At 35.3% G+C, this 27,708-nt stretch overlaps 1 protein-coding gene across 2 annotated transcripts in view; it reads left to right on the top strand.

The window, feature by feature from the left end:
• Trip11 (thyroid hormone receptor interactor 11) overlaps nucleotides 1-27,708 on the top strand; it is a 64,768-nt gene continuing 37,060 nt past the window's right edge. Inside the window, exons 1-11 of one of the 2 annotated variants that reach the window (XM_048799213.1) lie at nucleotides 1-536; nucleotides 3,860-3,921; nucleotides 6,418-6,528; nucleotides 9,745-10,023; nucleotides 12,597-12,656; nucleotides 15,246-15,411; nucleotides 15,888-16,250; nucleotides 19,130-19,170; nucleotides 19,743-19,829; nucleotides 22,472-22,684; nucleotides 23,264-26,188. In XM_048799213.1, the coding sequence (XP_048655170.1) occupies nucleotides 398-536; nucleotides 3,860-3,921; nucleotides 6,418-6,528; nucleotides 9,745-10,023; nucleotides 12,597-12,656; nucleotides 15,246-15,411; nucleotides 15,888-16,250; nucleotides 19,130-19,170; nucleotides 19,743-19,829; nucleotides 22,472-22,684; nucleotides 23,264-26,188 (4,446 nt within the window). In that variant the 5' untranslated portion in view covers nucleotides 1-397. The remainder of the gene's footprint in view (nucleotides 537-3,859; nucleotides 3,922-6,417; nucleotides 6,529-9,744; nucleotides 10,024-12,596; nucleotides 12,657-15,245; nucleotides 15,412-15,887; nucleotides 16,251-19,129; nucleotides 19,171-19,742; nucleotides 19,830-22,471; nucleotides 22,685-23,263; nucleotides 26,189-27,708) is intronic. The other variant, XM_015494851.2, reaches the window with a different exon arrangement.

The raw sequence follows: 27,708 nt of genomic DNA, 5'->3' as shown, positions 1-27,708 counted from the left end.
GCGCCACGGCGGCGCCTCTCTATGGTTCTGCCGGTCTCCGAGAGAGGTGTTATGGCGGCCGGCGTCGAGGTGGCAGGAGCAGCTCGCCGAGCTGGGGCAAGTCACTAACACAGAGGGAGAAGTCACCCAAGCCCGACGGCGGAAAGTCGAGGGAAGGAGCAGAGGCCCCGCGGGGGTGACTGTGCCACTGGCGGCGAGTCCCCGGTAAAAGCCCAGGCCAGGCCTCTGCGTTTATGGGCAGAACGCGACGGTTGGCTCGAGCCCCGCACTGCGTGGAATTCTGAGTGCTTCGGTCATAATTGACCCCGCAACGCTCGAGGACGTTCGGGGGCGAGAAGTGGATGGTTGATGGTCGCGGTTTTCGGAGCGGGTCCAATGGCTCACTGAAGTTGCAGCGATGTCGTCCTGGTTAGGAGGCCTGGGCTCCGGCTTGGGCCAGTCCTTGGGTCAGGTGGGGGGCAGCTTGGCTTCTCTCACCGACCAGATCTCCAGCTTCACCAGGGACATGCTTCTGGATGATTTAGAAAACGCAGAAGGTAACAGCTGGGGCGCGGGGAGGGAGGGCTTTTCTGGGACCCTGCGAGCGTCCGTTTGGTTCCCACCTCCGCGGGTCAGCAGATGGGACTGGTCGCGAGGGAGTGCCACTCCGCCCTTTTTTCCTTTTTGGCACTCCTCCTTTGCCTCCTTCTCTACCAGTTCTCTAATGAGAACCAGTGGGGTGCTGGGGAGGCTCCCTTTGGGTACCCTGGATCTGTCAAAGCGGAGTGAAACTGCGCTGAGGTTTTTTTGCTGGGTCTGTCTTTGCCTCCCAGTCAATTTGCCCTCAGTTTGGGGCGGGGGGCGGTCTGATTTTGATCATCATCCTTTATTTCGATACAGTTAAAAGGATGGTCTACCACATATACTTTTTTGTTTTCTTTGATTTTTGTAGCAAAGGAAATAACTCATGATTAAAACATCTGGTGACTTCTTTACGCTGTCTTGAGTATATTATTTGTTAGTGAAATATGCCTATGATTTTCAGGTAAATTGTTTTGTGCCTTTCCTCATAGTGATGGCATGTTACAGCATTCCAGCTAAAAATGTATTTTTTATATAATTGCCCGTTTCTCCCGTATTTCAACGGAACGGAATGGGGAAGATCCTCCTTTTTTAGGGATTCCTTAGCAACTGTCTCTTGACAGTTCACCGTATTTTGTTAGTGAACAGTGACCTAAAGGGACATGGTAATGAGTGCTCTAGTTAATCACCATTTTTATTTCTTGACATTTCTTTTAGCAAGTAGGGTTTGGATTAAGAGAATTTTAAAATCATAGTCTGCCTATGACTATGGGAGATAATGGGCTGCTCATTCAGATGAGAGCAATTCTTTTGATAGACTTATTTCTTATAAATTTATAAATTAGCATTCTGGTTTAATTTGGGGTGCTGGAGATTGAACCCATGGGCTCACACTCATGCTAAGCACTGCCCTACCCCTGAGTTTTTTAGCCCCCAGCCCCCTAGTTTTGTTTTTATCATTATTTAACCAATCCTTCATATTTATTTGGTTGAAATAGAGAAAAATGGTTTGATAAAAAGTGCTTACATTTAGTTTTTCGATGTGGTGTCTATTTGAGAAGAAGTGAGATTGTGGAGCTGCCAAAATCAAAATCCATTTTACTGCTTCCAGTTCTATTTGGGTGGGAGATATGTTAGGTTTAGAGATGGTAATGAAAGATTTTCTTCATGTGTCTAGTAAAAGGTTGTTTGGACTTGAGGGCAGTTAGAAACAGAGGCTGAAAACTATGGAAGTGACTAGGTTTAACTTTGTATCTCAGATAGGTGAAAGCAGTTGGCTATTCCTTTGACCTCAATTTTGTTCCTCTACTAAAGGTACTCCCATAATATCAATCTTAGCAGTTTCACTATCTACTCAATTTTCTGAACTAGAAATCTTCAAGTCATGTTTTGTCTTTTATCTACTTCCCATTGGCCACCAAATTCTTGTGGCCTATGTCAAAATTGTACTTTCCTTTGTTACTCCTACTTCTTCAGTGCTCTTTCATCCTTTCTGCACTCCATTCTATTTTCTGCTGTATTGCCAGTTACTTTTCTTTTTTGGTACCAGGGATTGAACCCAAGAGTGCTTAACCTTTGAGCCACATCCCCGGCCTTTTTTTTTTTTTTTTTTTAAAACAGGTTCTCACTAAATTGTTTAGGGCCTTAGGACCTTGCTAAGTTGCTAAGGCTGGCAACTGTCTATTGACAGTTCATCGTTTTCCTCCTGCTTCAGCCTGCCAAGTCCCTGGGATTATAAGGATGTGCCACTGTGTCCAGTGTCAGTTACTTTCTAAAAGCAAATTTGCTTAAAAATTTCTTGACCTATCACAGATAAAATCTAAATTTCTTAGTTTTAGAAGGCCAACAATTGTCCATATGGGTTCAACCTTCCTTTTCTAATTGCCTTGCCAATTGCCATGCCTAATCTATTTATATATGCATGTGTGCCAATACCTAGAGCTTCTGTCACACAGAACTTTGTCAGGCACCTACAGAACTCCAAACCTCTTCACAGAAAGCCTTTTCTTCTCTACTTCCTCCTTTGCCTGGAAAACAGTTTTCCAGCAACCCTGCTCACAGATCAGGCACTTGGTGAAATCATTGTGACTCTTACGCAAGTTGAATTGATTGCCTGTGTTCTAACAGAACTTTGAGGATCTCTGCCTAGCAACACTTACCATATTGAGTTATAATTGCTCATTTTCCTTGATGCCCAGGGTAGGGATGGTATTTTTTTCTTTCTCCTTATATGTCCAGTATGTGGCATCTTCCTTGGTACACAGTGGATGGTCAATAAAAATGTGAGTGATCAGAAATCTGCTGAGTTGCTCAAAGCTTTTATTCCTTTCGCTTGGTATTACAATAGGACTTGCTTAATACCTGTTTCATTTGTTTTCTATTTAAAAATAGAATACAAGCCAGGTATGGTGTGCATTACTGTAATCCCAGTGGCTTAGGAGGCTGAGGCAGAAGGATCGCGAGTTCAAAGCCAGCCTCAGCAATGGCAAGGCACTAAGCAACTCAGTGAGACCCTGTCTCTAAATAAAATACAGAATCGGGCTGGGGATGTGGCTCAGTGGTCGAGTGTCCTCCTGAGTTCAATCTCCAGTACCAAAAAAAAAAAAAAAAAAGGGAAGTAGAAATAGGGCCTTAAAGCCCCAGTTGAATATGTTTCATTTAAAATTATGGCAAGCCAAAAAGAGAAATTTACAAAAACTTCTAATTTCCTGTAACAAAATTTTGATAAATACTCTCAGCAAGTAGTAAACATTGAAAAATGATGGACATTGTGTTTTTTTTCACTGAGAAAGTCAGCACTTTTTGTCTGCTGTAGTAGCTACTAAAGGTAGACATCCTAAGGTGTAGGAGATTGGCAAAGAGAATGACCCATGTGACAATGAAGAACATTAGTGGCAATGATAAGTTGTGGTGAAAATCAGATGATAAATATTTTCTGAATTTGCTCTTGTATCAGCCTACTTTCTGTTTATTATTATTTTTTAATTGTTGATGGACCTTTATGTTATTTATTTATATGCAGTGCTGAGAATTGAACTCAGTGCCTCACATATGCTAGTTAAGCACTGTACCACTGAGCCACAACTCTAGCCCATACTATTCTATTTAAACTCGGTGAAATGTGTTTTTCTTAAAATACCTACTTAGGGCTGGGAATGTAGAGCCTCAGTAGTAGAGCATTTATTTGCCTAGCATGTTCAAGGCCTTGGGTTCAATCCGCAGCGCACACACACAGAAAGCCTATTTATTCCATCATATGGTGTTGACCAAATATTCAATATATGAATTTCTTTTGTAGCAGGTTTACCTAATTGTCAGAGAAAGGAAGTTGAAGGTACTGAATCTACACTAAGATCCGAGGTAAGGAAAATTGAAGACTACTATCAAACTTAGATTTTTATCTCTTTTGAAACCATGAAGTTATTCAGGATTTCAGTTCTCTCTTTATATTGCTTACCACTTTTTTTCCTCTGTGTATCTTGTTTGTTTTTAACTTTTAGGAGGCTTACTTAGATGAAGAATTTATTTTCATGACAACAGTTTGTTGTTCTTTAATATTTTCCTCTGTACTTCTACATATTGAAAGTAGGAAAACTGCCAAAAGTAGAAGTAATAGGGGCAAAAGTTTATCGTTATTTAGGAATGCTAAATTATGGTAGTACATTTAAGTATGATATGAAGAATGGGATTGTTTAATCTAGAGCTTTTTAATATTCTAATGTTGAGAGAATTATATTTGGGTACAGAGAAGTTAAGAATATAGGAATAGCAAGTTAATTTTGCTGTTTTATTTGTAATTAATGTCTAGTTGTGACTAGTTCTAGACATTGTGCTTAATGGGGAAACTTGGTAGGGGTTCAAAGGAAAGCCTTGAAAGGAAAGGATTTCACAGTAGAAGCTATTGTAAAGGAATAAAAGTCAACTAGTTAGCATTGGAATAATAACAGAGAGCACTTGAATTGCAGCAAAAGGTATTGTTAGAGCACTGTGGAAAGTGTGTTTCCTTTCTACTAAGTTATAAAAAGAACATTGGATTTAGATGTAAGAAAATACTACTAACAAACATTATTGAACTCTGGTCTAGAATATCAAGGTGAGTTTGTGGAACTGAAAGTAGCGAAACCCCTGTAGAACTGTACTGTATTAACTTTCTGTGTGTAGACAATTTGGTGGCACTAAGAGACGTTAGCAGTAATGACTTAATAAGAAAAGTAGGTGCTGTAGTGACAGATGAACTTAATGGCTGAGATAGGAAATTCTTTAAAAAGTACTCATTGGTACAGACTCACCCAGAAAAATTAAACAGCAGAAGTATGTGTGTGAGTGGCATTAACCTAGGTGAATTCCCCGTGACCCATTTGGGGAGAAAAGTAAATATGGTTAACCTGCTCAGTGAATGTCTATTGGGTCTATGGCAAGTATGATTTCAATGTTTAGAAATGTTTATTTTTGGTAAAACTCAAATGTGATCTAGCTTCCTCATTGGTACTTATCCAGAGGTACTCAAATACTAAAGGAAAAAAGGGCTTTATTTGTCAGGTAATTTTAACTGTGTGATTCTTGGTAGCATTAAAACTCTTAAGACATCATAATCTTTTCTGTAACTATGCAACATATCACCATCCAGGACTCACTGCTGTTAAACTAAAATAAAATAAAAAAGATAATGATATTTCTGAATAGTCTGTTTAGAAAGTTTAGTATAGAAGAGTAGTGTGTTTTCCATTACAAATTAGATTTGCTTACAGATGTTAAATGTTTTAGCTGACTGAATTAGTTAGGGTGTTTTTGTTGTTGTTGTTGTTGTTGTTTTTTTGAGTACTGGGTATTGAACCCAGGGGCACTTAAACACTGAGCCACATCCCCAGCCCTTTTTTATTTTTTATTTTGAGACAGGTTCTCACTAAGTTGCTTAGTGCCTTGCTAAGTTGCTGAGGTTGGCTTTGAACTTGGAATCCTTCTGCCTCAGCCTCTTGAGTTGCTGGGATTACAAGTGTGTGCCACCGCGCCTAACTTAGTTAAGATTATTTAGTTGTAAGTAAAAGCAACCACCCTAAGCTAACTTAATTCTCTATGTGCCAAGAAAGTAGTCCTCACATTTGTGATCTTTCGTCCAGTGTACTCTTAATATTTTTATATTGTCATTTTTACAAATAATTTACACGAGGTATGAATAAAGTGATAATTTTAAAACTTTTATTTAGAAATGGTAATATTTTAAGTTTAACTTAAAGTCCAGGTTTTTATTCTGAATTTCTCTGGTTTTTGAAAACATATCTAAAGCTGGGTGTGGTGATACTTACTTGTAGTCCTAGCTACTCAGAAGGTTGAGACAGAAGGATTATTTGGACCCAGGAGTTTTAGGCCAGTCTTGTCAACATAGTGAAACCCTGTTTCAAAACAAACATATACTCAGAATAGACAATGTTCTTTAATTCATTTAACTATGTATTGACTCTTTTTTGTTTACATATTTTTTTTTAGTTGTAGATGAGCACAATGCCTTTATTTCATTTTTATTTTTTTGTGGTGCTGAGGATCGAACCCAGTGCCTCACATATTCCAGACAAGCACTCTACTACTGAGCCACAGCCCCAGACCTGTGATCAGTGACTTTGTAGCATAAAATCAAAGAAGCAAAATCTACACCCAAATTTGATTTAGGATTAGGCATATTCTATATAAACATGCTTAATGCATTTGTAGCTTTAATTTGAAAGTGCATTTTAAAGGCAATTATTCTGTGACCTTTTATAGTGTACATCAATTTTTTGTGTGAAACAGTGCTGTGCAGTAGCCATCACTAACCTGTTTTACTTGTATTCTTTTTGTTGAAAATACTTTCTTTGCTTCTAGAATGAAAGACTTAAAAAGTATTGTACTGATCTGGAAGAAAAGCATGAAGCATCAGAGCTTCAAATAAAGCATCAGTCTGCAAGTTACCGAAATCAACTGCAGCAGAAAGAGGTAAAGTTTATTACAATTACTTTGTATTTATTTCACCATTATTTTTAGATCCATAAAAATATTGAAAGGGTATTGAATTCAATAAAACTTGGTAAACTTTTATTTATATTATAAAAGCTAACCTTTGCAGAGATTAATTTCTACTTTCTAAAAGAAGAAAAGTTTTTTTATAAAATATCTTCAGGCATCTGTTGCTCATAATTTCTAATTTTATGAAATCTCTTAACTATTTCATAATCTCAATACTATTCTTAACTATTTTCTTAAGTTGTTTTAAATCAACATGATAATTTTTAGTGATAATTTCTTTTTAAAAAAATGCTTTGTCTATACAAGTGTGTGTTATGTTGGAATATATGTGATTTTCCATGGAAAAATAAAATTAAGTACATTATAATTGATTTTTACTGTTTTATAAATGTTTTTGCTTTTTTCTAGTTTGATTGAAATGTTTGTTTTGGAATTGGCTTATCTTTGCAGTATTAGTGATATTATATAATTTAACCAGTGCATCCTTAAAATATGGACTATGTTTCTATGTGTCATGCTGTTACTGAATTCTTTTTCATGTTTAGTACATAAGTGGAGTCCAATAAAAACTTACTTTGAATTGAACCATTTCCTATTTTATTATCCATATTATTTCAATACTCACTTTGTTTACTAAGAATTCATTTCTGCTGTAACTTCCTATTTGGGTTTTTAAAGTTAGATGAATTGGTTTCTAGTTCCTTAGTGACATGCTAAGGTTAAAAATTGAGGGTAAATATACACATTTAAAGTAGAGCTTTAATTTTCTTTATTTTGGTGCCGGGGATTGGACCCAGGGACACATAACCACTGAGCTACATCCCCAACCTTTTTTTTTGTAATTTATTTAGAGACAGGGTCTCACTCAGTTGCTTAATGCTTTGCTGAGTTGCTGAAGCTGGCTTTGAATTCATGATCCTCCTGCCTCAGCCTCCCAACCCATTGGGATTACAGGTGTGTGCCGCCGTGCCTAGCTTTAGAGTTTAATTTTCAAACTGATGGCAATTTATAATTTTACATAATATAATAAAAACAAATTTCTGCAAGGGTAAAATGTATACAAAATGCATTTGTAGCTTTAATTTGAAAGTGCATTTTAAAGGCTATTATTCTGTGACCTTTTATATTGTACATCATTTTTTTTGTGAAACCCATTGGGATTATAGGTATGTGCCACCGTGCCCGGCTCTAGAGCTTGATTTTTTACAAACCCATTTTTTTTTCTCTTTTTTAAAGATTCAACACAGATATAACAGTTTATTGCTAAACTGCTTTCAAAGTCTTTAGACTTTACTCTTTGAATTTCTGTATTTGTGGACTGGTAGCAAATGTACATGGCATCAATCCCTGGATCACACTTTGAGTAGCACTGACTTAATGGACATGATGATAGAAATAGTAGTTCCTACCCAGGGGTTTGCAGCTGAATCATTAGTGACACCTTTAAAAAATATACATGTTCATACACCTCAGAAGATTCTGAGTATCCTGGGAAGATTAGTGTACTGGGAAGGGACCTTGATGTTGGTAATTTTCAGAAGCTTCCATATGATTCTAATGTTCACCCCATAGTTGGAAACACTTGTGTGGAAAATTTTGGCATTTTATTTTCTTTTTAACTATTGATATTAGAGAACACATTAAACTGTTTAGAATTTGTTGTTATTATTAAAGCTTGCACTTGAGTAGCTCTAAAACTTGATGTAAATATTTATGGTATAATGACAACTCTTTCTGTGTTAAAAATATATCTAAAATATGGATTTCAGTATTTTTTAGTAGAATGAATGATAATACATAACTATACCTCTGCTGTTTTCTGAATCTGTTTGCTACACTCTTTGTGATGTCTCTATTCCCTGAAGATGCGGTTTATCTCATATCATTTATGGGAAAAAGAATAAAATTTATATACTATTGTAAGTCTGTACTAGAGAAAGGGGCTCTAATATGAAAAATCTGTTTGTTATGACATAAAGTATACACATATTTGGTTTTTGTTTGACTAATTGATTAGTTTTACACCTGTAGAAATGTTGCTACCTCCTGGATATTTTCCCAGTATCAAGTTTTCCTTGGTTATGGTAATGTCTTATACTACCATATTATGGTAGTGTCTTATGCTAGTTTAAGGTTATTTCAGTTGTGTCTAGATGGCTTACTTGAGTATTCTCTCACTCAGAATGGATGTGGCATTATGGTAGGTCCTATGTTCATAATTTTGGGGGGTTATGATTTAGTATGGCCAGCCTTTAATCAAAACTCTGCTCAGGGTTTCAGAACTTTTGTATACTGTTCTCTTCCTCAATAGGGTCAGATTTTCACTGCCTGCTTGTTGCCAGTATTAAAGCCAGGGCCTCTTTGAGTGCATTATTTCCTTCTGAGACTCATGAGCTAATAACCATGGGTTTACTGTGTTATCTACAAAGAATGGATCTATAAATCAAAGCATTATTCCAGCTGTGTTGTGTAGAGAAGCATTATCTCTGATTCATGGTGCATTTTAAGACTAAATTCAGCCATAATCAGATACATAAGACTCTTGCAACAGATGTTTGTTTGTTCATTCTTTTTCCTTTTCTTTTTCTTCTCAAGTACCAGGGATTGAACATAGGGGTGCTATACCATAGAGCTACATCCTCAGCCCTTTAAAATTATTTTTAGATTTTATTTTGAGACTGAGTTTCACTAAGTTGCTGAGGCTGTCCTTGAACTTGCAGTTCAACCTCCTCAGCCTCCTGAGTCTGAGATTTAAGGCATGTACCACTACTGGCCTCCAGCAGAAATCCTAAAGAAAATTTAATATATAGATTGACACAGCTTTTCATTTTCTCATCATAAGGTTTGATGATCACCAACAGAGCCCTAAGAAATATCCTGTATTAGCCCTTTCATAGAAGATAGGAAACTTGTGTTTAACTGAGAAATTTATTGTTTTACTTAATATATGAGTAAAATTTTGATCTTCATACTACTTAAAATATATGTGCTTTAACTATGGTAATTATGTTTTTTTAAATAAAAATTTTATAGTTGGGATGTTGTAAGTGACTTGGATTCACTTAAAAGATACTTAGTGAATGATTAGTCTTAAACAAATCATTCTACCTTTTAATATAATGAAGGTTTAAAAAGATCAATTTGTTTGAAAGTACTTTCTCTAAAACATGGATTATAAATATATAGGTAGAAATCAGCCACCTTAAAGCAAGACAGATTGCACTACAAGATCAATTGTTGAAACTACAGTCAGCTGCTCAATCGGTACAGTCAGGAGCTGGTGGTATACCAACAACCACTGCACCGTCTTCATTTGTTTACGGAATGAGTAGTCATTTTTCAGCCTTTCGTGATGATGACATGGACTTTAGTGACATAATTTCATCACAACAAGAAATAAACAGATTGTCAATTGAAGTTTCAAGACTTGAATCTGAAGTTGGCCATTGGAGGCATATTGCTGAGGTAGGTAAAATGTGGGTGAGTTTTTTAAAAACTGTGAATGAGTAAAAATATTGAATTAGGAAGCAGTGTGTGAAGTGTTTGGTATCAGAAATAATCCTGGACAAGAAAATAGAAAATCTATATTCTAATTCTGCCAGTGGTTCTCTCAGTGGTTTTGGTCAGGTTATGTTTCTCTCTCAGCCTCCTTTTCCCCTTCTGTACAATATTTGGAAATTTTTTTTTCAAAAATTTTAGAGCAACAGATCCATTTTTCAAAATAAAAGTTACAAGCCCAGGAATCAAAAGAAAAATTGAGGGGCTGGGGTTATAGCTCAGTGACAGAGTGCTTGCCCTGCAAAGTGAAGCATTGGGTTCGATCCTTGGAACTGCATAAAAATAAATAAATAAGACAAACAAAGGTATTGTGTCCATGTTCAACTGAAAAAAAAAAAAAAAAGAAAGAAAGAAAAAAAGAAAAGAAAGAAGAATTGAGTGGAGCTAGCTTCTTTTCCCCCTGAAGTCTCTGAGACTTCTTTGATGGAAACACTAGGGCTCCAGAGCACTATGTTTGACACTATTTCCTTGGATTTTTATCTGAGATTTTTGTTAGCTCTAGTAATATATAAAATGAAAATCTGATCATTGGTATTATAAAGTATGTTAAATTATTTTGTGATTTTTTTTTCACATGTATCAGAAATGAAATACTTGCTATTTGGGAGATATAAACTTTTTTCCAAGGAACATTTTTTTTTTTTTTTTTGGTCTTACACATCAGATTTTATAGACTGTGGAGGTTGGCAAAAGACACAAGACTTAGAATAAATTGATACATTGTTAACTTGGATTTAACTTCATTCATGTAGGGGGAAAAACAAAGTAAATAGTTAGATTTTTTTGTTCTCTTTTTGTGAATGTAATCTAGTTTATGTAAAGGAGAAATCTTCCTAATTAAAATGATCTGCATGCTTCCCATGTTGCTAAACATTCCCAATACCTAAAGTAAACTGTAGTAAGGGCAGTCTGTCCATTTTATCTCTAAAAAGCAGTAATTAAGTTTTGTATGTGTAAAAATAACCCGAAGAACTTGATAATATCAGGGATTTCCTGTTTTATCTCTGGAGATTTATTTAGTAATTTATTTCAGGGCCTTGGAAACAGTGTTTAAATGAATACATACTCCCAGGTGATTCTGATTAATCCCAAGGGGGATACATTTTAAGAAATGTTGTTGAGGGTAAGATTTCATAGGGGAAGATGGGTTTTTGCCTAGTTTGTGATAGATCTCTTCTAGAATATGAAGGTGAAAAGGGCATATTTGAGACCTTATAGGGGCTTAATTTTCTAGTGAGGCATATATGTCTGTATATTATCCTTAATAGCTACAGGAAATATTCATTACTTCTGTTTTACAAACAGGGAAACAAAGTTATTTCCAAAAGTAACACCCTCATTGTCAAAGTGATTTAAGTTACAAAGCAAATATATATCTCTTGACTGCCAAATACTGTATTCTTTCCATTATACTGTCTTTTTGGTTCATTAACATGATATATAGTTAAGTGTTAATAAGGATAAATGAATGGTAACCTAGCGCATTGGTGGGTAGAGGGAGGGATGGAGAGAGGTTGGTCAGTGGGTACAAAATTAGTTAGATGGGAGAAATAAATTATGATGATCTTTTGGGTACTAGGGTGACTGTAGATAACAGTAGTGTATAGTATATTTCAAAATATCTAGAAGAGAGAATTTTGAATGTTATCACCACAAATAAATGCTAAGTGTTTGAGATAATACTGCTAGTTACCCTGATTTGAACTTTCTCAATGTATAAATAAATCAAAACATCACTTGTATCCCCATAAATATGTACAGCTATTAAGTATCAAGTAAACATTTTAAAAAGGTAAATGAAAAACATACAGCTTTGAATAAGAAAAATCCAAAGTTCTTTTATTTTCTTTTCAAACTAAATAATAGGGTTGGGGCTATTATTAGTGGTAAAGTGCTTGCCTTGCATCATGCGTGAGACACTGGGTTCGATCCTCAGCACCACAGAAAAATAAAGATACTGTGTGTTCATCTACAACTAAAATATATATATATATATATATTTAAATTTTTTNNNAAAATATATATATATATATATATATATATATATATATATATATATATATATATATGTATGTAAAATCATTTTTAAAAGATTTTTACTAGATCATCATTAGCACTAATATTGGGTAGCTTTCAGAAAGTGCCTTTTAGAAAACTGCTTAATTATTCTCACATTGAATATTTAAGATACATAAATAAATATTTAAGCTACATAAATAAATAAAATATTCTGTTTTTTTAATCTTAAATTTAGATATTTTGCAAAACTGTTGTCTCCCCAATTATTTAACACATTCTTATATATTAGTATCTTTTATTATGTATTACTCTCTACTGAACAAAGTTCTTGGCATCCTTGAGTTAGAATCTATCTGGGAAATTCTTCTTTTTTGACAAGTATCTTTTAATAAAGTTAGTGACTTTCTGTTTTATAAGAAAATTGGTATTGTTTTCTGATTCTCTTTTTCTGAACTTCTAAGGCACAGGGAACACATAATTCTGATCAAAATGAAATCTGCAAACTACACAATACTATCAAGGTAGGTCAGATGTTGTTTGTCATTGACGTGTGTGTGTGTGTGTGTGTGTGTGTGTGTGGTATTGGGGATTGAACCCAGGGCCTTGTGCATGCAAGGCAGGCACTCTACCAACAGAGCTATATCCCCAGCCCCTGTCATTAACTTTTATGCATCTAAAATCTATATGTAAAAATATAAGCATAATCACTAAAAGTCTTAATTAAGAGTGATTATAGATTATGATATACATTTTTAACTGGTTCATATTAACTTTATGACAAGTAAGGTATATAAAAATATCTCTTTCCAAAATAATTTGGTTTTGAACATTTTTTCAGTAGTTTATTTTTCATATGTGTGTGTACTGTCTCATAAAACTGCATTAACAGAATTTCAAGCTTGCTGAAGTTTCAAGGTTTTTAGAGTTGAAGGATATTGACAAAATAAAATGCTACTATTTTTTATTGGAAAGAATTGTTTTACTTAGTGGTAGAAATTCTCTAGTTTCTGTCAATTATTATTTCTTTTAAGAAAAGGCATAGTTTATATGTTTATTGTGATAGTGAATTGCTTTTAGTGCTGAAATTATTGTCAGATACAGAATTTTTACTTTGGGGGTTTATTGTTATTCTAATAGTAATATGTGATAAGTTCCAGAGTGAGACCTGGATATGCTATTTACCCACGGTTCTACTTTGGGCAGGTTTCTTAACCTTTCTAAGCTTCTCTTTTGCCTATCTGCTGCAGTCTGGCTGGGCACAAATGCCGCAGTCTGGCTGGGCACACAATCACGAGCCACCACACAGCTTGTAGATTCAAACAGCAACTCTTTATTCCCGAACTCACACCAGCCGTCTACAATCACGTTCTGGGGAAATCCACGTTCTCTGCCCAAAACCACGTTCTCTGCCCAAAACCACGTTCTCTGCCCAAATCCACCTCCACTGGGCTTCTATCTCCAAAATATACTGTCTGAATCCCGTGAGAACTCAAGGGGAACTCAGGCAGCAGGATACGCCCTATTCCCAGCAGGAATAATCTTAAACCTTAAACCTGGAACCTAAACCGGGAACGCCCTAATCCGCCTTGGTCCTTGAGCAAGGTCATCTACATTCAATGTCACTGCAACATGGGGTACGCTGGCAAGGAAATTGTCATACCTACTTGGCTAATGGCTCCCAGCACCTATCAGTAAACTAGATATGGTTGTTTTACCTACCGTGTAGGTTTGTTTTGAGTTTTACATATAAGGCTTTGAGTCCAGTGCTGGCACAGAAGTGCATAGGATTAAAGAATGACTTACACTTAAACCTCAAGAAAAAATAGCTAATGTATAGATTAGGATTCTTAAGTTATAAGCAGTAAAAGCTTTCTCTGGCTAAATAAAACAAAAGAGGATTTACTGGAAGGATCCACAATAGTCTGTCTGTAGGACTGAAGGAAGAGTTGAGCATTCTGGCATCAGGAAGGACAGAAATGGGAGCAGCATCAGGAATCTAGCAAGATACAGTATACAGACTTTTAAGGATGCAGCTCTCAGGATGCTTCCATGTCCAGGTTTCTGGAAAAGCATTATTGGTCTCAACTTGGGTAATAAAGCACTTTGGTTGACAGTTGGGAGTTCCAGTAGGCCTGGAGAAGGAAAGGCTGAGCAAGAGAATAGTGGTAGTAGGAAAACAGGTACAGATTTCTCAAAGGGTTGATGCTGGTAATGGTGGAATATGTTGTTTGGAAAAGGAGAAGTTTATGTTCATCTTTTGTTTTCAGTATTTTCTTGTTGATGTTCCCTCATTAAAAATAGAAAAACTACAGGCTGGGGTTGTGGCTCAGTGGTAGAGTACTCTCCTAGCATGTATGGGGCACTGGGTTCGATCCTCAGCACCACTTAAAAATAAAATAAAGATATGTGTCCACCTAAAACTAAAAAAATATTTAAAAAAAAAATAGAAAAACTAGCTGGGCTCAGTGGTACACGCCTGTAATCCCCGCAGCTTGGGAGGCTGAGGCAGGAGGATTGTGATGTCAAAGCCAGCTTCAGCAACGGCGAGGCACCAAGCAACTCAAAGAGACCCTGTCTCTAAATAAAATACAGAATAGGGCTGGGGATGTGTCTCAGTGGTCGAGTGCCTGTGAGTTCAATCTCCAATACTAAAAAAAAAAAGAAAAAAGAAAAACTATAGGGTGAGGTGGGACATAGCCTGTCATGGCAGCTAATGGGGAGCCTGAGGCAGGAGGATTATGAGTTTGAGCCCTCCCTGGGCAACTTAGTGAGACTATCACAAAATAAAAATGAAAAGGGGTGGGGATATAGCTTAGTGGTAGAGCACTTGCCTAGCATGTCAGAGGCCCTGGGTTCAGTTCCTAGTATTCGTGTGGGGCAGAGGGTGGTGGAGAGAGATGACTGTTTTTAAGGTTTAAGACAGGATGGAGGAGGGGGAGTCGGGGAGTCTTTCCAAATTGTTCAAATTTTGGAACTGTGTTAAATTATTTTCAGCCTTAATATGCTTAGAGAAGTAATTTTAATAATACAGACCTTGGATGATAGTGAAATAAATAGCTTAGGTAAATTTATTGATCATAAATGTGGTTAATTTTGTTTTATTTTTTAAGGTACTTGAACAAAACCGAAGTCGAGATATAGATGAACATCAACATGAAATGTCAGTTTTGCAGAATGCACATCAACAGAAACTGGCAGAGATAAGTCGCCGGCATCGAGAAGAGTTACGTGACTATGAAGAACGAATTGAAGAACTTGAAAATCAGTTACAACAAGGTTATTAATTTTAGTAGTTTCACATATTAGATGACACAAATAGCAAACTAGTACTCTAAGACCAGGACACTGCTGTAAACTTGGACTAAGTTCCAAAAAATGAGTAAGTGATTGGTTTACTCATTTGGCAGATGTTTAGAAAATGACATAGCTTTCAAGATTCTGTAAAATGGAAAGGTCCTTTTTGCTTTTATGGTAAACAATTACAACTCGTAGATTTCTTTGTTGCATTGTTTGGTGATGATATGTTGGTGATAAATGATTCAAGATATTTTCAGATACATTGGCTTTTTAGTAGTTGATTCTGATGTTTCTCCAATTTTTTATTCATTTTTAAAGTGCTTAGTTTAAGATAGTAATTTAAATTTTCTTTTTAAGCTTTCCAAGTTCGGAACTCGAATCTTAGTTATATATATAGTAAGTATTTATTTCTTGGTATTTAACACATGATGTCCTTGACTTTGTTTATGTTCTAGGTGACTCAGGAGTTATAGTAACTGATGAGCCTAAAATCTGTGAGATGCAGAAGACTATTCAGGTTCTACAAACTGAAAAAGTAGAATCTAAAAGAAAGATTGAAGAACTTGAGGAAAAAATCAAAGACATAAATAAAAAATTATCTTCTGCAGAAAATGACAGAGATACCTTGAAAAGAGAACAGGAACAACTCAGTGTGGAAAAGCGACAAATGATTGAACAGTGTGAAAACTTGAAACTGGAATGTAGTAAATTGCAGCCTTCTGGGATGGAGCAGAGTGCTACTGTGGCAGAAAAGGGAAAAATTCTTCCACAGAGTTCAACAGTGGAAGAAGTGCTCAGGCTGCAACAAGCCCTGTCTGGTATAGAATGCTTGGGACTTATTTCAGATTATTGTTTCAGTGCTTTGGAATTGTTTTTAGAGACACACATACTTTAGTAGACAAATACTTCATGAAAATGAAGTATTTGTGGAACCGTCTATAATTTGATTAAAATTGTTTGGTGTGAATTCATTGCCATAGCTAATAGGCAACAAAAAATACTTTTCTATCAAAATGGGTCAATTATTGACTAGGTGTCTCTTAGCCTTCCTTTATTTTTTATGTATTTACATGGAAGTCAGCGATTTAGGAAGCCTCGTGGATTTCTGAGAAGTAAATCCAGTGCACACATTGCTGTGGAGAGGTACTGTTTCTTTTAGTCTACACAGAACTGAATACTTTCTATAACTTATCACAGCCCAGATTCTCCATTCAGGGAATGCAGCATTCCATCTTTACAAGTCCATTGTTATCCTTTTAAATGATTTCCTAAATTGAAGCAGAGGCCCAAAAGATAAGAACTTTAGGTCATCTACTGTTTTCCATGCTCAAGTTGATGTGTTCACTGGTACAAAAATATTAAATTAGATAGATAAATCACTAGTATTCATACATTCCAGGAACATATAATGAGAGCTTTTCAGCTTGAAAAGATGCATTTTATTTTGCACTTCATTATTTTCTCACAGTATAAACCCTCACTTTATGAACTCATTCATTACTGCTCTGGAAGTTTCCAATCCTTGTGTGCTTGTTACTCCCCACATCTGTACCCCTCAGCTGCCTTTTTTCTCCAGCTGCTGATCTAGTCGGCCAACTCTATATATCACCTGGGTTTTTGAACTAAAGTTAGGTTCAAAGTAAAATCATTGTCAACTTCTCCTTTCCTAGCCTTGGTGATTGGTAGTATTCACTGGTCTCTCAAATCAGAATGCTGGAAGTCATCACTGACAAGTCCTTGGGTTTTCTTTTCTTTTCTCTGGCCGAGTGATATTTCAGGATTATATCCCAGAGGAGTTCCAGGGTTTCTCACAGGTTCATCTGTCCTGAGAGCTGCCATGCAGGTAAAGGGAAGGCAGTGAAGTGTAAGGTCCTGGACCTCTTTCTCATTTGGTTTCAATCAGAATAACTCCGAGGTTTTATAAAATAAGTTTAATTATATCAGGTGATCCATCATTTGCTTAAATAAATCCTACTGCTCTAGTCCTTATCCCCTTTCCCATTTCCATTGCCATGATTCATTTCAGTTAATCATAATTGCCTTTGCTCATGTTAACTATGGTAGATCTCTTTTTATTTATTCAATTTTTATGTGTACTGGGGTTTAAAGTCAGGGGCATTTGACCACTGAGCCACATCCCCAGCCCTGTTTTGTATTTTATTTAGAGACAGGGTCTCACTGAGTTGCTTAGTGCCTCGCCATTGCTGAGGCTGACTTTGAACTCCCTATTCTCCTGTCTCAACCTCCTGAGCCGGAGCCACTGGAATTACAGGCATGTACCACTGTGCCCGCTTGAGCATAATAGCGTAGTGTTTAAGAATAAGACTGGGCTGGAATCCAACTTTTGTCACTAACTAGATGACTTTGGGTAAGTTAGTTAACATCTCTCTGCCTCAGTTTTCTCATGTATATGGTTGGAATAATAATAATATCTTCCTTGTTTGTTGTTTTGTGAGTTACTTGCTGCAGAGTTCTCTTTAGAAAAGGTGGTCCATGTCAATTATTATTCATGTCAATGTTACAAAATTTAATTCTCAGGCTCCCATGCTGCCTCCTTCAATTTATTTTATTTTTTCATTTTGTAGCAAGAATAAATTTTCAAAAACACAAAGCAGATTGTTCTCCTACTTTTTAAAAAGTACTTTATTGCTCACCAGGAACTTCAAGATGAAGTCTAAACTTCCGTAGTCGTACATGTAATGCCCCTCATGATCTGATACCTGTCTACTCTTCAGTTTCTACTCTTCCCATTCTACCATTCTAAGCTTTAACCATATTGAACTATCGTAGCTTAAGCCAACAGTCTTGTCTGAGCTCTGTCACTGTTTTATTTGCTGCATTCTCTTTGTGTGGAGTATCCTTACATTTCTTTGAGCTAACTCTTAGTGTAGTGGTTTAATACAGGTATTACTTTCATTGTCCAATACTTGCACTGACTTTTCTCTGGCCCCATTTTCTCTACCTAATCTCTACTAGATGTTTGCCCTTTTTGCTTTCATGATTCCTTTTTGTTTGCTGTATCACACTGTATTATAATCACATGTTTACTTGTTCTCCTCTGAATTGTAAGCTCTTTAAGAGCAAGGACTAAATTTTTGCCTTATCTGGTATTGGCCTCATCATATATGCTCAATATTTCTCCAACTAAATGTTAAATGAATGACTTCAGCTGAGCTCACGGTATTCTGTTCTGTATTCTTCTTCCAGAATCTCTTCTATTTATGGATCTGTATGTAGTACATTCATATTTAAATTACCTAAGATAATAGAGATATTATTGTATTGTTGTAATATAAATATATATTTGTTACTTTTGAGGTTTCTTTTCCCCGAGTCTTAAGCCTTATGCTATTCCTGGTTGCCCAAACTAACCAGCTCATTTGGAAACACAGTTGTTGTTAGTATTTTTATGAAAGCAGTAACATATGATTCATACAGAATACACTTATTCTTTCTTTTCTGAAGAATTGGATTTTAATATAGATTAACTGATTTAATATGATTTCTAGAAGTATGAAATGAAAAAATAGAAGTATGAAATGAGAAAAATGTTTTGCCAGAACTGTTAAAGCTTGCTAATGGTTCTTATAAGTACACTTTGTTTTAATGGGGTTGCTTTTCTGAGTTTAGTATGGGAGGTTATTATAAAGACTTTCTAAATAATTGTAATGTCAGGTTCATTTAATTGTTTTTACAGATGCTGAAAATGAAATAATGAGGCTAAATGGTTTAAACCAGGTAAGCTCATGTTATAGAAGAAAGCTTTTAGCATTGGTTTACTAATAAAAAGTAATTTAATTTATTAGAGTAGTTTGTTTTGTGTTATTTAACAAATTCATGTGAACATACCCTGGGAACTTTTGTCACAGTAATTTTATGTTTGCCAATTTATAACAGAAACAAACTATTTGCACCATAAATTTATATTAGGTTAAAAATTTTTATAATTGAAAAATTCAGGTATAACTGTGCAGAACAATTTGATGAAAATTATGTATATAGAGACATTGTACGATGCTATACCAAAATGAGGAATGCATTTTGACTTTCTTTGAGAACTTCAGGGAGTTTCTATTAATTAGAGGTTATATATATATATAATTTTTTTTAAAAAAAACATAATAAAGAAATCCTCCTTAAGAATGTCTAAAATGAGTGATTGGCTCTGAATGGTCCAGTGTTATAGTCTTCTAACTTTATGTATCACTAAGGAAATACTGAGTAGAAACACACAATTGTATAAGTAGCCTGCTTTTTTTGTGAACTGGAAATTTCCTGTTTCTGAAAATACTACTTTAACATTTCTGTAGGATAACAGTCTTGCTGAAGACAATCTGAAACTTAAAATGCATGTTGAAGCTTTAGAAAAAGAGAAGTCATCACTGAGTCAAGAAAAGGTGGGTGCTGAAAAATGGGGAGAGAATTATAATGGTGTTATGTATTACAGTTTACAGCTAAGGACAAGTTTATATCAAAATGGAATGTTTGGTAATAGAGTCCTGAGGACAAAGCTGATCTCATTGATTCTTATAAGACCAAATTGAAGTACCCGGGCAAGGTTCAGAGTGTGAGTGGCTGGCCAGAGTTTACATGTAGAGATAAGCCAGTAGGCACACAGATAATGAGTGGAAAAGATAGGCCCTGTTTTACTATCAGATGGAGTTCTGACTGCAGCAGCATACATATGTGAGTTGGAAGATCTGGAGTGTATATCCTGAATGGATCCATCATGGGGGACAGGAATTTCGTTTTGAAGAGGGATAAAGAGGGACAGTTTCAGTGGTAGAAATGGCATCTTTTTTGTATATGTTGATTGCAAGGATGAAAAAGGATTCTGTAATACAGTATTGGTTATGGAAGAGGTATTTTTTGGGTTTGGACCACTTAGGAAAATTTCCTTGTCTATGGCAGGTCCTTACATAAAGGGTCATTTGAAAACTGGTATTAAGTTAAAGACCAGTGTTTCAATTCAATTTAATTCTTAATTTTTAAAAAGTAATACATGTTTACTGATATATATGTTTAGTACCTACTGAAAATTTTCAGATAATACATGTAGAGTAGTAATCTTTTGCGTCTTCCTTCATTGCTTGGCTTCTTTCCCACAAGCAGTTCTTGTTACCAATTTCTAGTACATCTTTTCAAACATAGTAAGGCATATTTGATTATACATAGAAATTGCTTTAAAAATACAAATATCTGGTTGGGATTGTGGCTCAGTGGTAGAGCGCTTGCCTAGCACGTGTGAGGCCCTGGGTTCTATTCTCAGCACAGCATATAGATAAATAAAATAAAGGTCTATTGACAACTAAAAAAATATTTTAATAAATACAGATGTCACTTTACTTAACATGCTGTTCTTATAGAAACTAACATTTTCAGTACCTTCACACATTAGGTATATAGGCAGTATTTCTTAAATTCTTAGTTGTTTGCACTGTTCTATACTTTATGGGATCTTTGCCACCACCCTTTCTAACCACTAAATGCCAATAACATCTCCCAATCTTTTTTTTTTTTTTATTATTACCATACTATATATATTCTGTTTCTACTCTCATTGTATTCTGCTCTTTAACTGACCTATGTGTACTTTGTAGTTTGAAGACTTCTCTACACATATTTGGGGACCTGCAACCTTTTATGAAACTTTTGGATTCTGTAGCTAGTCTTCATAGCTTTTTTCCATTCTTTTGATGTTTATAGTAGTCCATTGTAACTCTTCCTTATGTCTGTCATGGGTCTGCTTACTGGTTAAGAATGCTATAAGTATGTGTGCCCTTAAGATCCAACTGGAAAAAAAAAATGTTTGTGGTTTTCCTAAATATAGAGGCAACTTTAGAAGACTTAGGAGGATACTTTTCTATTTTTCTGTTCTTTCAGAATGAATTTTTGAATTGGAAGGAAATGAGAGTTGTTATGCAGATGTTCTTTTGTAGCTTTTCTTGCACGCACGCATGCTCTCTCTTTCTCTGTCTCTCTCTCTTTAATACCCAGGAGTGTGTAACCACATTCCAGCCCTTTTTATTTTTTATTTCAAGATGAGATCAAGCTAAGTTGCTTAGGGCCTTGCTAAGTTGCTGAGGCTGGCTTGAACTTTCAATCCCCAGTCTCCCAACTGGGATTACGGATATGCACCATTGTACACAACTCTAGGTCTCTTTAATAAGGTATTATTAGGCTTTTTATTTGAAGGAATTTGAAATTTTTATTTACTTTAGATACCTTAGAAATTTAATCTTTAAAAATCTATATAATTGAAGGAAGGCTTTACACTGATACATAATCACAAACATCATAATCACATTATCAAAATAAGGTTGAAGCAAAGAGAACTGTCCCTCCTCTGGGATTTTGGAGAAAACATTAAGTATCTAGTAATAGACTATAAAATGTATATATAGATCCATGTATAGGAATGTCAGCTTTGAGAGAAGGGAACCTAGTCCATGCTTTGTTAGAAGGTAAAGGAAGAAAAAGGCAGGTGTTTTCTTGAGTCAAGAAAAGTTTCCCTGTTCTGACAGAAGCAAGGAATGAGATGAATTCTAGGGGGAAAGAAGAAAACTTTTCAGAGGGAGAACTTTAGAGTGATTGAGTATTGATTTGTCATTTTCATTTACTCTGTGACTAAATGAGTGTTAAGAAGTGAAAGTAAAGAGAGCCAGGAGACTTGAGGAGTTTTGTTAAGTCTGTGTATGGTGGAGGAGGGGTTAAGGGAAGCAGCTGTGGGAGTGGATAGAAAAGGCTTTCTACTGGGAAAGGACTTGTGTGAAGGAGTTAGAGCTATAGAAGGTAAACATAAAGTTATCACATCTTGTCTAGGGTTATAGAATTTTGCTTGAAGCTAGAAGTAAAATTGCACATGAATAAAGACTGGCTTATTGAGTTTTATTTATCATTATTGAGGTATTGTTTAATGTTTATAATGCAAAGCATTTAAAATAGGTCTCCAAATTCCATTCGTTTGTGTATATAATATTTTGATGTCTCTTCTTCAATGGACCATGTGTTGCCACCTTCTACCTTTTTATTATTTAAGGAGGAACTTCAGATATCACTGTCAAAATTGAGCTGTGAATATGAAGTAATTAAAAATACAGCTTCAACAGACATGAATTTGAATGTACAATTACATGACTTAAAACTTAACTTGAAGGCAAAGGAGGAAGAACTGAATCAGAGTATCAATGAAAAGAAAATGCTGATAGCTGAGTTAGAAGAACTGGACAATCAAAACCAGGAAGCTACAAAGGTAACGCTACATGACAGATAGTAAGGGCTGAGGAAGCACATTCCACTCAGTAGATTGAACACTGGGTGAACATGCAAAAAATAATAGGCATAATTTAATTTTATAATTTGAGTAATGTTTTAGTTTATTGATGTTCTAGTCATAGAGACTGGGACACTTTTTCTGTAGAGTGCCAGTTAATAAGATAATTTTGGCTTTGCAAGCCATGTCATCTCAGTTGCCACTATTCAGCTCTGCAATTGTGATGTATAAACAAATGAGCATGGCATGTGAATTTTATATACAAAACAGGCCTGTGGTCTGTAGTTTTTGTTGACTCTGTTATTTAATTTGAAAATATACAACTTATATCATTTACCTTCTTTTGTTTTAAATTCTTATCCCTAAAGTGATAAAATGGACCTGCTCTAAGATATTGTAAATTTTGTAGGGGATATTGGGATAGAAAGAAAGTTGTTTTTAAGAAAGATTAAAAATGACTAAGAATTTTCTTTATTAAATGTACAAAATTTTGTAAGAATTTCTTGAGGCACTAAAATGAGAAAATGTTGTAAAGTTACCATACAACTTTTCTTTCAGCACGTGATTTTGATAAAAGATGAGCTATCAAAACAACAAAATGAAGGAGACCTTGTAATCAAGAAATTGAAACAAGATCTAGATGATGAAAAAAAGAGAGTTCATCAACTTGAGGATGATAAAATGAACATATCCAAAGAGTTGGAAGTGCAGAACGAAAAGTTAACTCGGAGTGAACAAAGCCTCAGTGATTTGAACTTAACCAAACAGAAGCTTGAAGATAAAGTAGAAGATTTAGTAGATCAGCTAAAAAAATCACAAAAAAATAGTTTAAACATCCAGCAAGAAAACCTTGAGCTTAAGAAACACATTAGACAAATTGAAGACGAGCTGTCTAAATTCAGAATTTCTCTGAATGAAGACTCTAATTTTAAGGATGACTTGCTTAAAGAACGGGAAGCTGAAGTTAGCAACTTAAGGCAAAATCTTTCAGAAGTAGAACAGCTCAATGAAAATTTAAAGAAAGTTGCTTTTGATCTCAAAACGGAAAATGAAAAGTTGATCTTAGCATGTGAAGAGGTAAGACATAAGTTGGAAGAATCTATTGCTGGTAACAATCAAATTTCTCAAGAAAAAGACACTATTATTGAGACTCTAAAAAGAGACAAAGAACAGATAGAAGCCCAACTGCACCAGGCAGAAAAAAGACTGTTGGAAGAAGAAAACAATTACAGGCAGACTATTCGGGAACTCTCTGCCTTACAGCTGGAAAATGAACGTGTAGTTCAACTCAATCAAGAGAAGGACTTTGAAATAGCAGGACTCAAAAAGAATATTGAGCAAATGACTGCTGATCAAAAAGAAACTAAGGAAATTTTGGCATCTCATTTAGAAGAACAGAAGCAATTGATACAACTTATAAATGAGAAAGAAGTTTTTATTGAAAAACTCAAAGAAAAAAGTTCAGAACTACAAAAGGATTTAGATGAGTGTTCTCAGGCCTTAAGAGAAAACGAAACTTTAAGGCAAACCATAGAAGAAAAGGACAGAATTCTTGGATCCATGAAAGAAGAGAACAATCATTTGCAAGAAGAATTGGAAAGACTTAGGGAACAGCAGAATCGAGCTGTACCTGTGGCTGAGCCTAAAACCCTTGATGGTATCACAGAACTAGAATCGGAGGTATCTCAACTGAATGTAATAAAAAATCATCTGGAAGATGAAATTAAACACCATCAAAAGATAATTGAAGATCAAAACAAGAGTAAAATGCAACTACTTCAGTCTATACAGGAGCAGAAGAAGGAAATGGATGAATTCAGATACCAATATGAGCAGATGAATGCTGCGCATACCCAGTTATTTTTAGAAAAGGATGAGGAAATTAAGAATTTGCAGAAAACTATTGAACAAATAAAAGCCCAGTTGCCTGGAGAAAGATGCGATACTCAAACAGAGAATTCTGATATTTTTCAAGAAACAAAAGTTAAAAGCCTTAATATAGAAAATGAAAGTGAAAAACATGACCTATCGAAATCTGAAACTGAAAAGTTAGTGAAAGGAATCAAAGAACGAGAACTTGAGATTAAACTTCTAAATGAAAAGAATATATCTTTAACCAAACAGATTGATCAGCTGTCCAAAGATGAAGTTGGTAAACTCACTCAAATTATCCAGCAGAAAGATGTGGAGATACAAGCTCTTCAGGCTAAAATTTCTTCAGTTCACTCCCAGGATGTTGTTTACCTTCAGCAGCAACTGCAGACCTTCACTATGGAAAGAGAACAAGTATTTGCTGTTTTGAATGAGAAGACAAAAGAAAATAGTCAGTTGAAAACAGAACATCACAAAATGATGGACATAGTAGCTGCCAAAGAAGCAGCCCTCATCCAACTTCAAGAAGAAAATAAAAAATTGTCCACCAAATTTGAAAGTAGCGGTCAAGATATGTTTAGAGAAACTCTGCAGAATTTATCTCGTATCATTAGAGAAAAAGACATTGAAATAGATGCATTAAGTCAGAAATGTCAGACTTTATTGGAAGTTTTACAAACTTCTGGCACTGATAATGAAGTTGGAGGTGTTAATAGTAATCAGTTTGAGGAGCTCCTACAGGAACGCAATACATTAAAACAGCAAGTTAAAAAAATGGAAGAATGGAAACAACAGGTAATGACAACAGTCCAAAATATGCATCATGAGTCAGCCCAACTTCAAGAGGAACTTCTACAACTTCAAGCCCAAGTTTTGGTTGACAGTGATAATAGTTCTAAATTAGAAGTAGACTACACTGGTCTCATCCAAAGTTATGAGCTGAATGAAACCAAACTCAAAAATTTTGGGCAGGAATTAGCCCAAGTTCAACATTGCATAGGGCAGCTTTGTAATACCAAAGACCTTCTTTTAGGAAAACTTGATATTATTTCACCCCAGCTCTTGTCTGCTTCATCACTTACCTCCCAGTCAGCAGAGGTAGAAGAACTGAGAAAATCACTGCAAGAAAAAGACGCCACAATCAAGACACTACAGGAAAATAACCACAGGTTGTCTGATTCAATTGCTGCTTCTTCAGGGATTGAAAAGAAAGAACATGAACAAACAGATTCAGAAATTAAACAGCTAAAAGAAAAGCAAGACATTTTGCAAAATTTACTTAAAGAAAAAGACCTCTTAATCAAAGCCAAAAGTGATCAGTTACTTTCTTCAAATGAAGATTTTACTAACAAGGTGAATGAAAATGAATTATTGAGGCAAGCCGTAACAAACCTAAAGGAGAGAATGTTAATTTTAGAAATGGACATTTCTAAACTAAAAGGGGAAAATGAAAAAATAATAGAAACATCCAAAGAAAAGGAAACGGAGTATCAAGCATTACAAGAGACAAACTTGAAGTTCTCTGTGATGCTGCGAGAAAAAGAGTTTGAATGTCAGTCGATGAAGGAGAAAGCTCTTGCCTTTGAGCAATTGTTACAAGAAAAAGAGCAGGTATGTTCTGGATGGAGCATTATAGGAGGAGGAGGTTGAGGGTGAAGTAGACTTTTTATTTAAAGTACTGGTGTTAGTCTACTCTTCAGGACTATAAATATGTTCGTTTAGAAATATGTATTTCAAGATACTGTGTGATTTATCTAAATAAATTTTCCTCAGGTATCTGGAAGTTTCTTCTTCCAATTACTAATTTTTAATAGATTAATTTTATAGCCTTCAAAATAAAAAAAGGATGTAATAACAATATCTTTCTTTAGAAAATATTGCATCAGAGGGAATCACTTTAACTAAATTTTAGATATGTTTCAGTAACTGCCAGTAATAGCTAACATTTTAGATTCTTAAATGAAAGGGAAGCTCTATGAATATAAACCGTCTACATCTTTGACTGTGATCTGCAATAAGAAATACTTTTATGCTGTGACACAGTAGATACGTGTGTGTGTTTGTGTATGTGTGTGTAACTGAAAAAAGTGTAAGGAACCAGAAATCACCCTTACTACATGTGATACTCTGTTAAAAAAAAAAAAAAAAGAAAATGCTGGATGATCCATAAATTGACTTTAATGAATCAAATTTGTCATAAACCTGGAATTTGAAAAGTATTAGGCATAAGTGGTACTTTAAACATAGTAGGCTCTCTAAGTACTCTAATCCCAGCTCTGGTTTGTTTGTTCAGCTATAAAATGGAGGATAATAGTAGTTAAAATAGAAAGTGTTGGTAGCTTTTGTTATACTCAGAGTTCTACATTCTCATCTGATAAGCATGTTTTTTATTTTAAATATTTACTTTTTTAGTTGTAGTTGGACACAATGCCTTTATTTTATTTATTTTTATGTAGTGCTGAGGATTGAACCCACGCCCTCGCACGTGCTAGATGAGTGCTCTATCGCTGAGCCACAACCCTATCCCCTGATAAGCATGTTGTAATGAATATTTTTCATGGTCATTTTAAGAAGAATTATTGGTGATCTGTTGCATTTAACTCTGAGAGCTGCTATGTAAATCTTGGTGGTAGTACCTTTTTAGTGTGATTTTTATAAACTTATGGTAGTAGAAATTTGGAAAAGAGATGATAGAACAGTAGAATATTCAGCAGATGTTGCATTAACATTTGTATACTGCCCAGGCATAAGATGCAAACTGATTTAACTTCTTTTGCCAGTTAAATTCTCAGAATCTTGGATTATCTGATTAAATAGCTACACGATTGTCAGTGTTTAGGTGTTTGGTCTTTCAGAGATAGCTTTTTAGTTTAGATGACACCTGTCTATAATTGGTGTAAAAGACTTTCTTAGAGAGTAGAGCTTCCCATTGTTCACTGATATTGGGTGTATGCTTGGATGGTTTTGAGAGAGTCTATCAGAAGAGTGCAAAACAGTGAAATTTTCTGTTGTACTATTTGTATTTTTCCTTTTGCAGTTTTAGCATTTGATACCATTTAGTTCATTTAGTTGACATTTACATATCTAAGTGTGCAGATTTTTTTAAGGCTCTCTTGTCTTTTAGGAAGCTT

The sequence above is a fragment of the Marmota marmota genome, unplaced genomic scaffold (genome assembly GCF_001458135.2).
Source record: "Marmota marmota marmota unplaced genomic scaffold, marMar, whole genome shotgun sequence".
NCBI lineage: Eukaryota > Metazoa > Chordata > Mammalia > Rodentia > Sciuridae > Marmota > Marmota marmota.
Note: the sequence above shows the minus strand (reverse complement) of the source record. Positions and strands in the feature narration are given on the sequence as shown.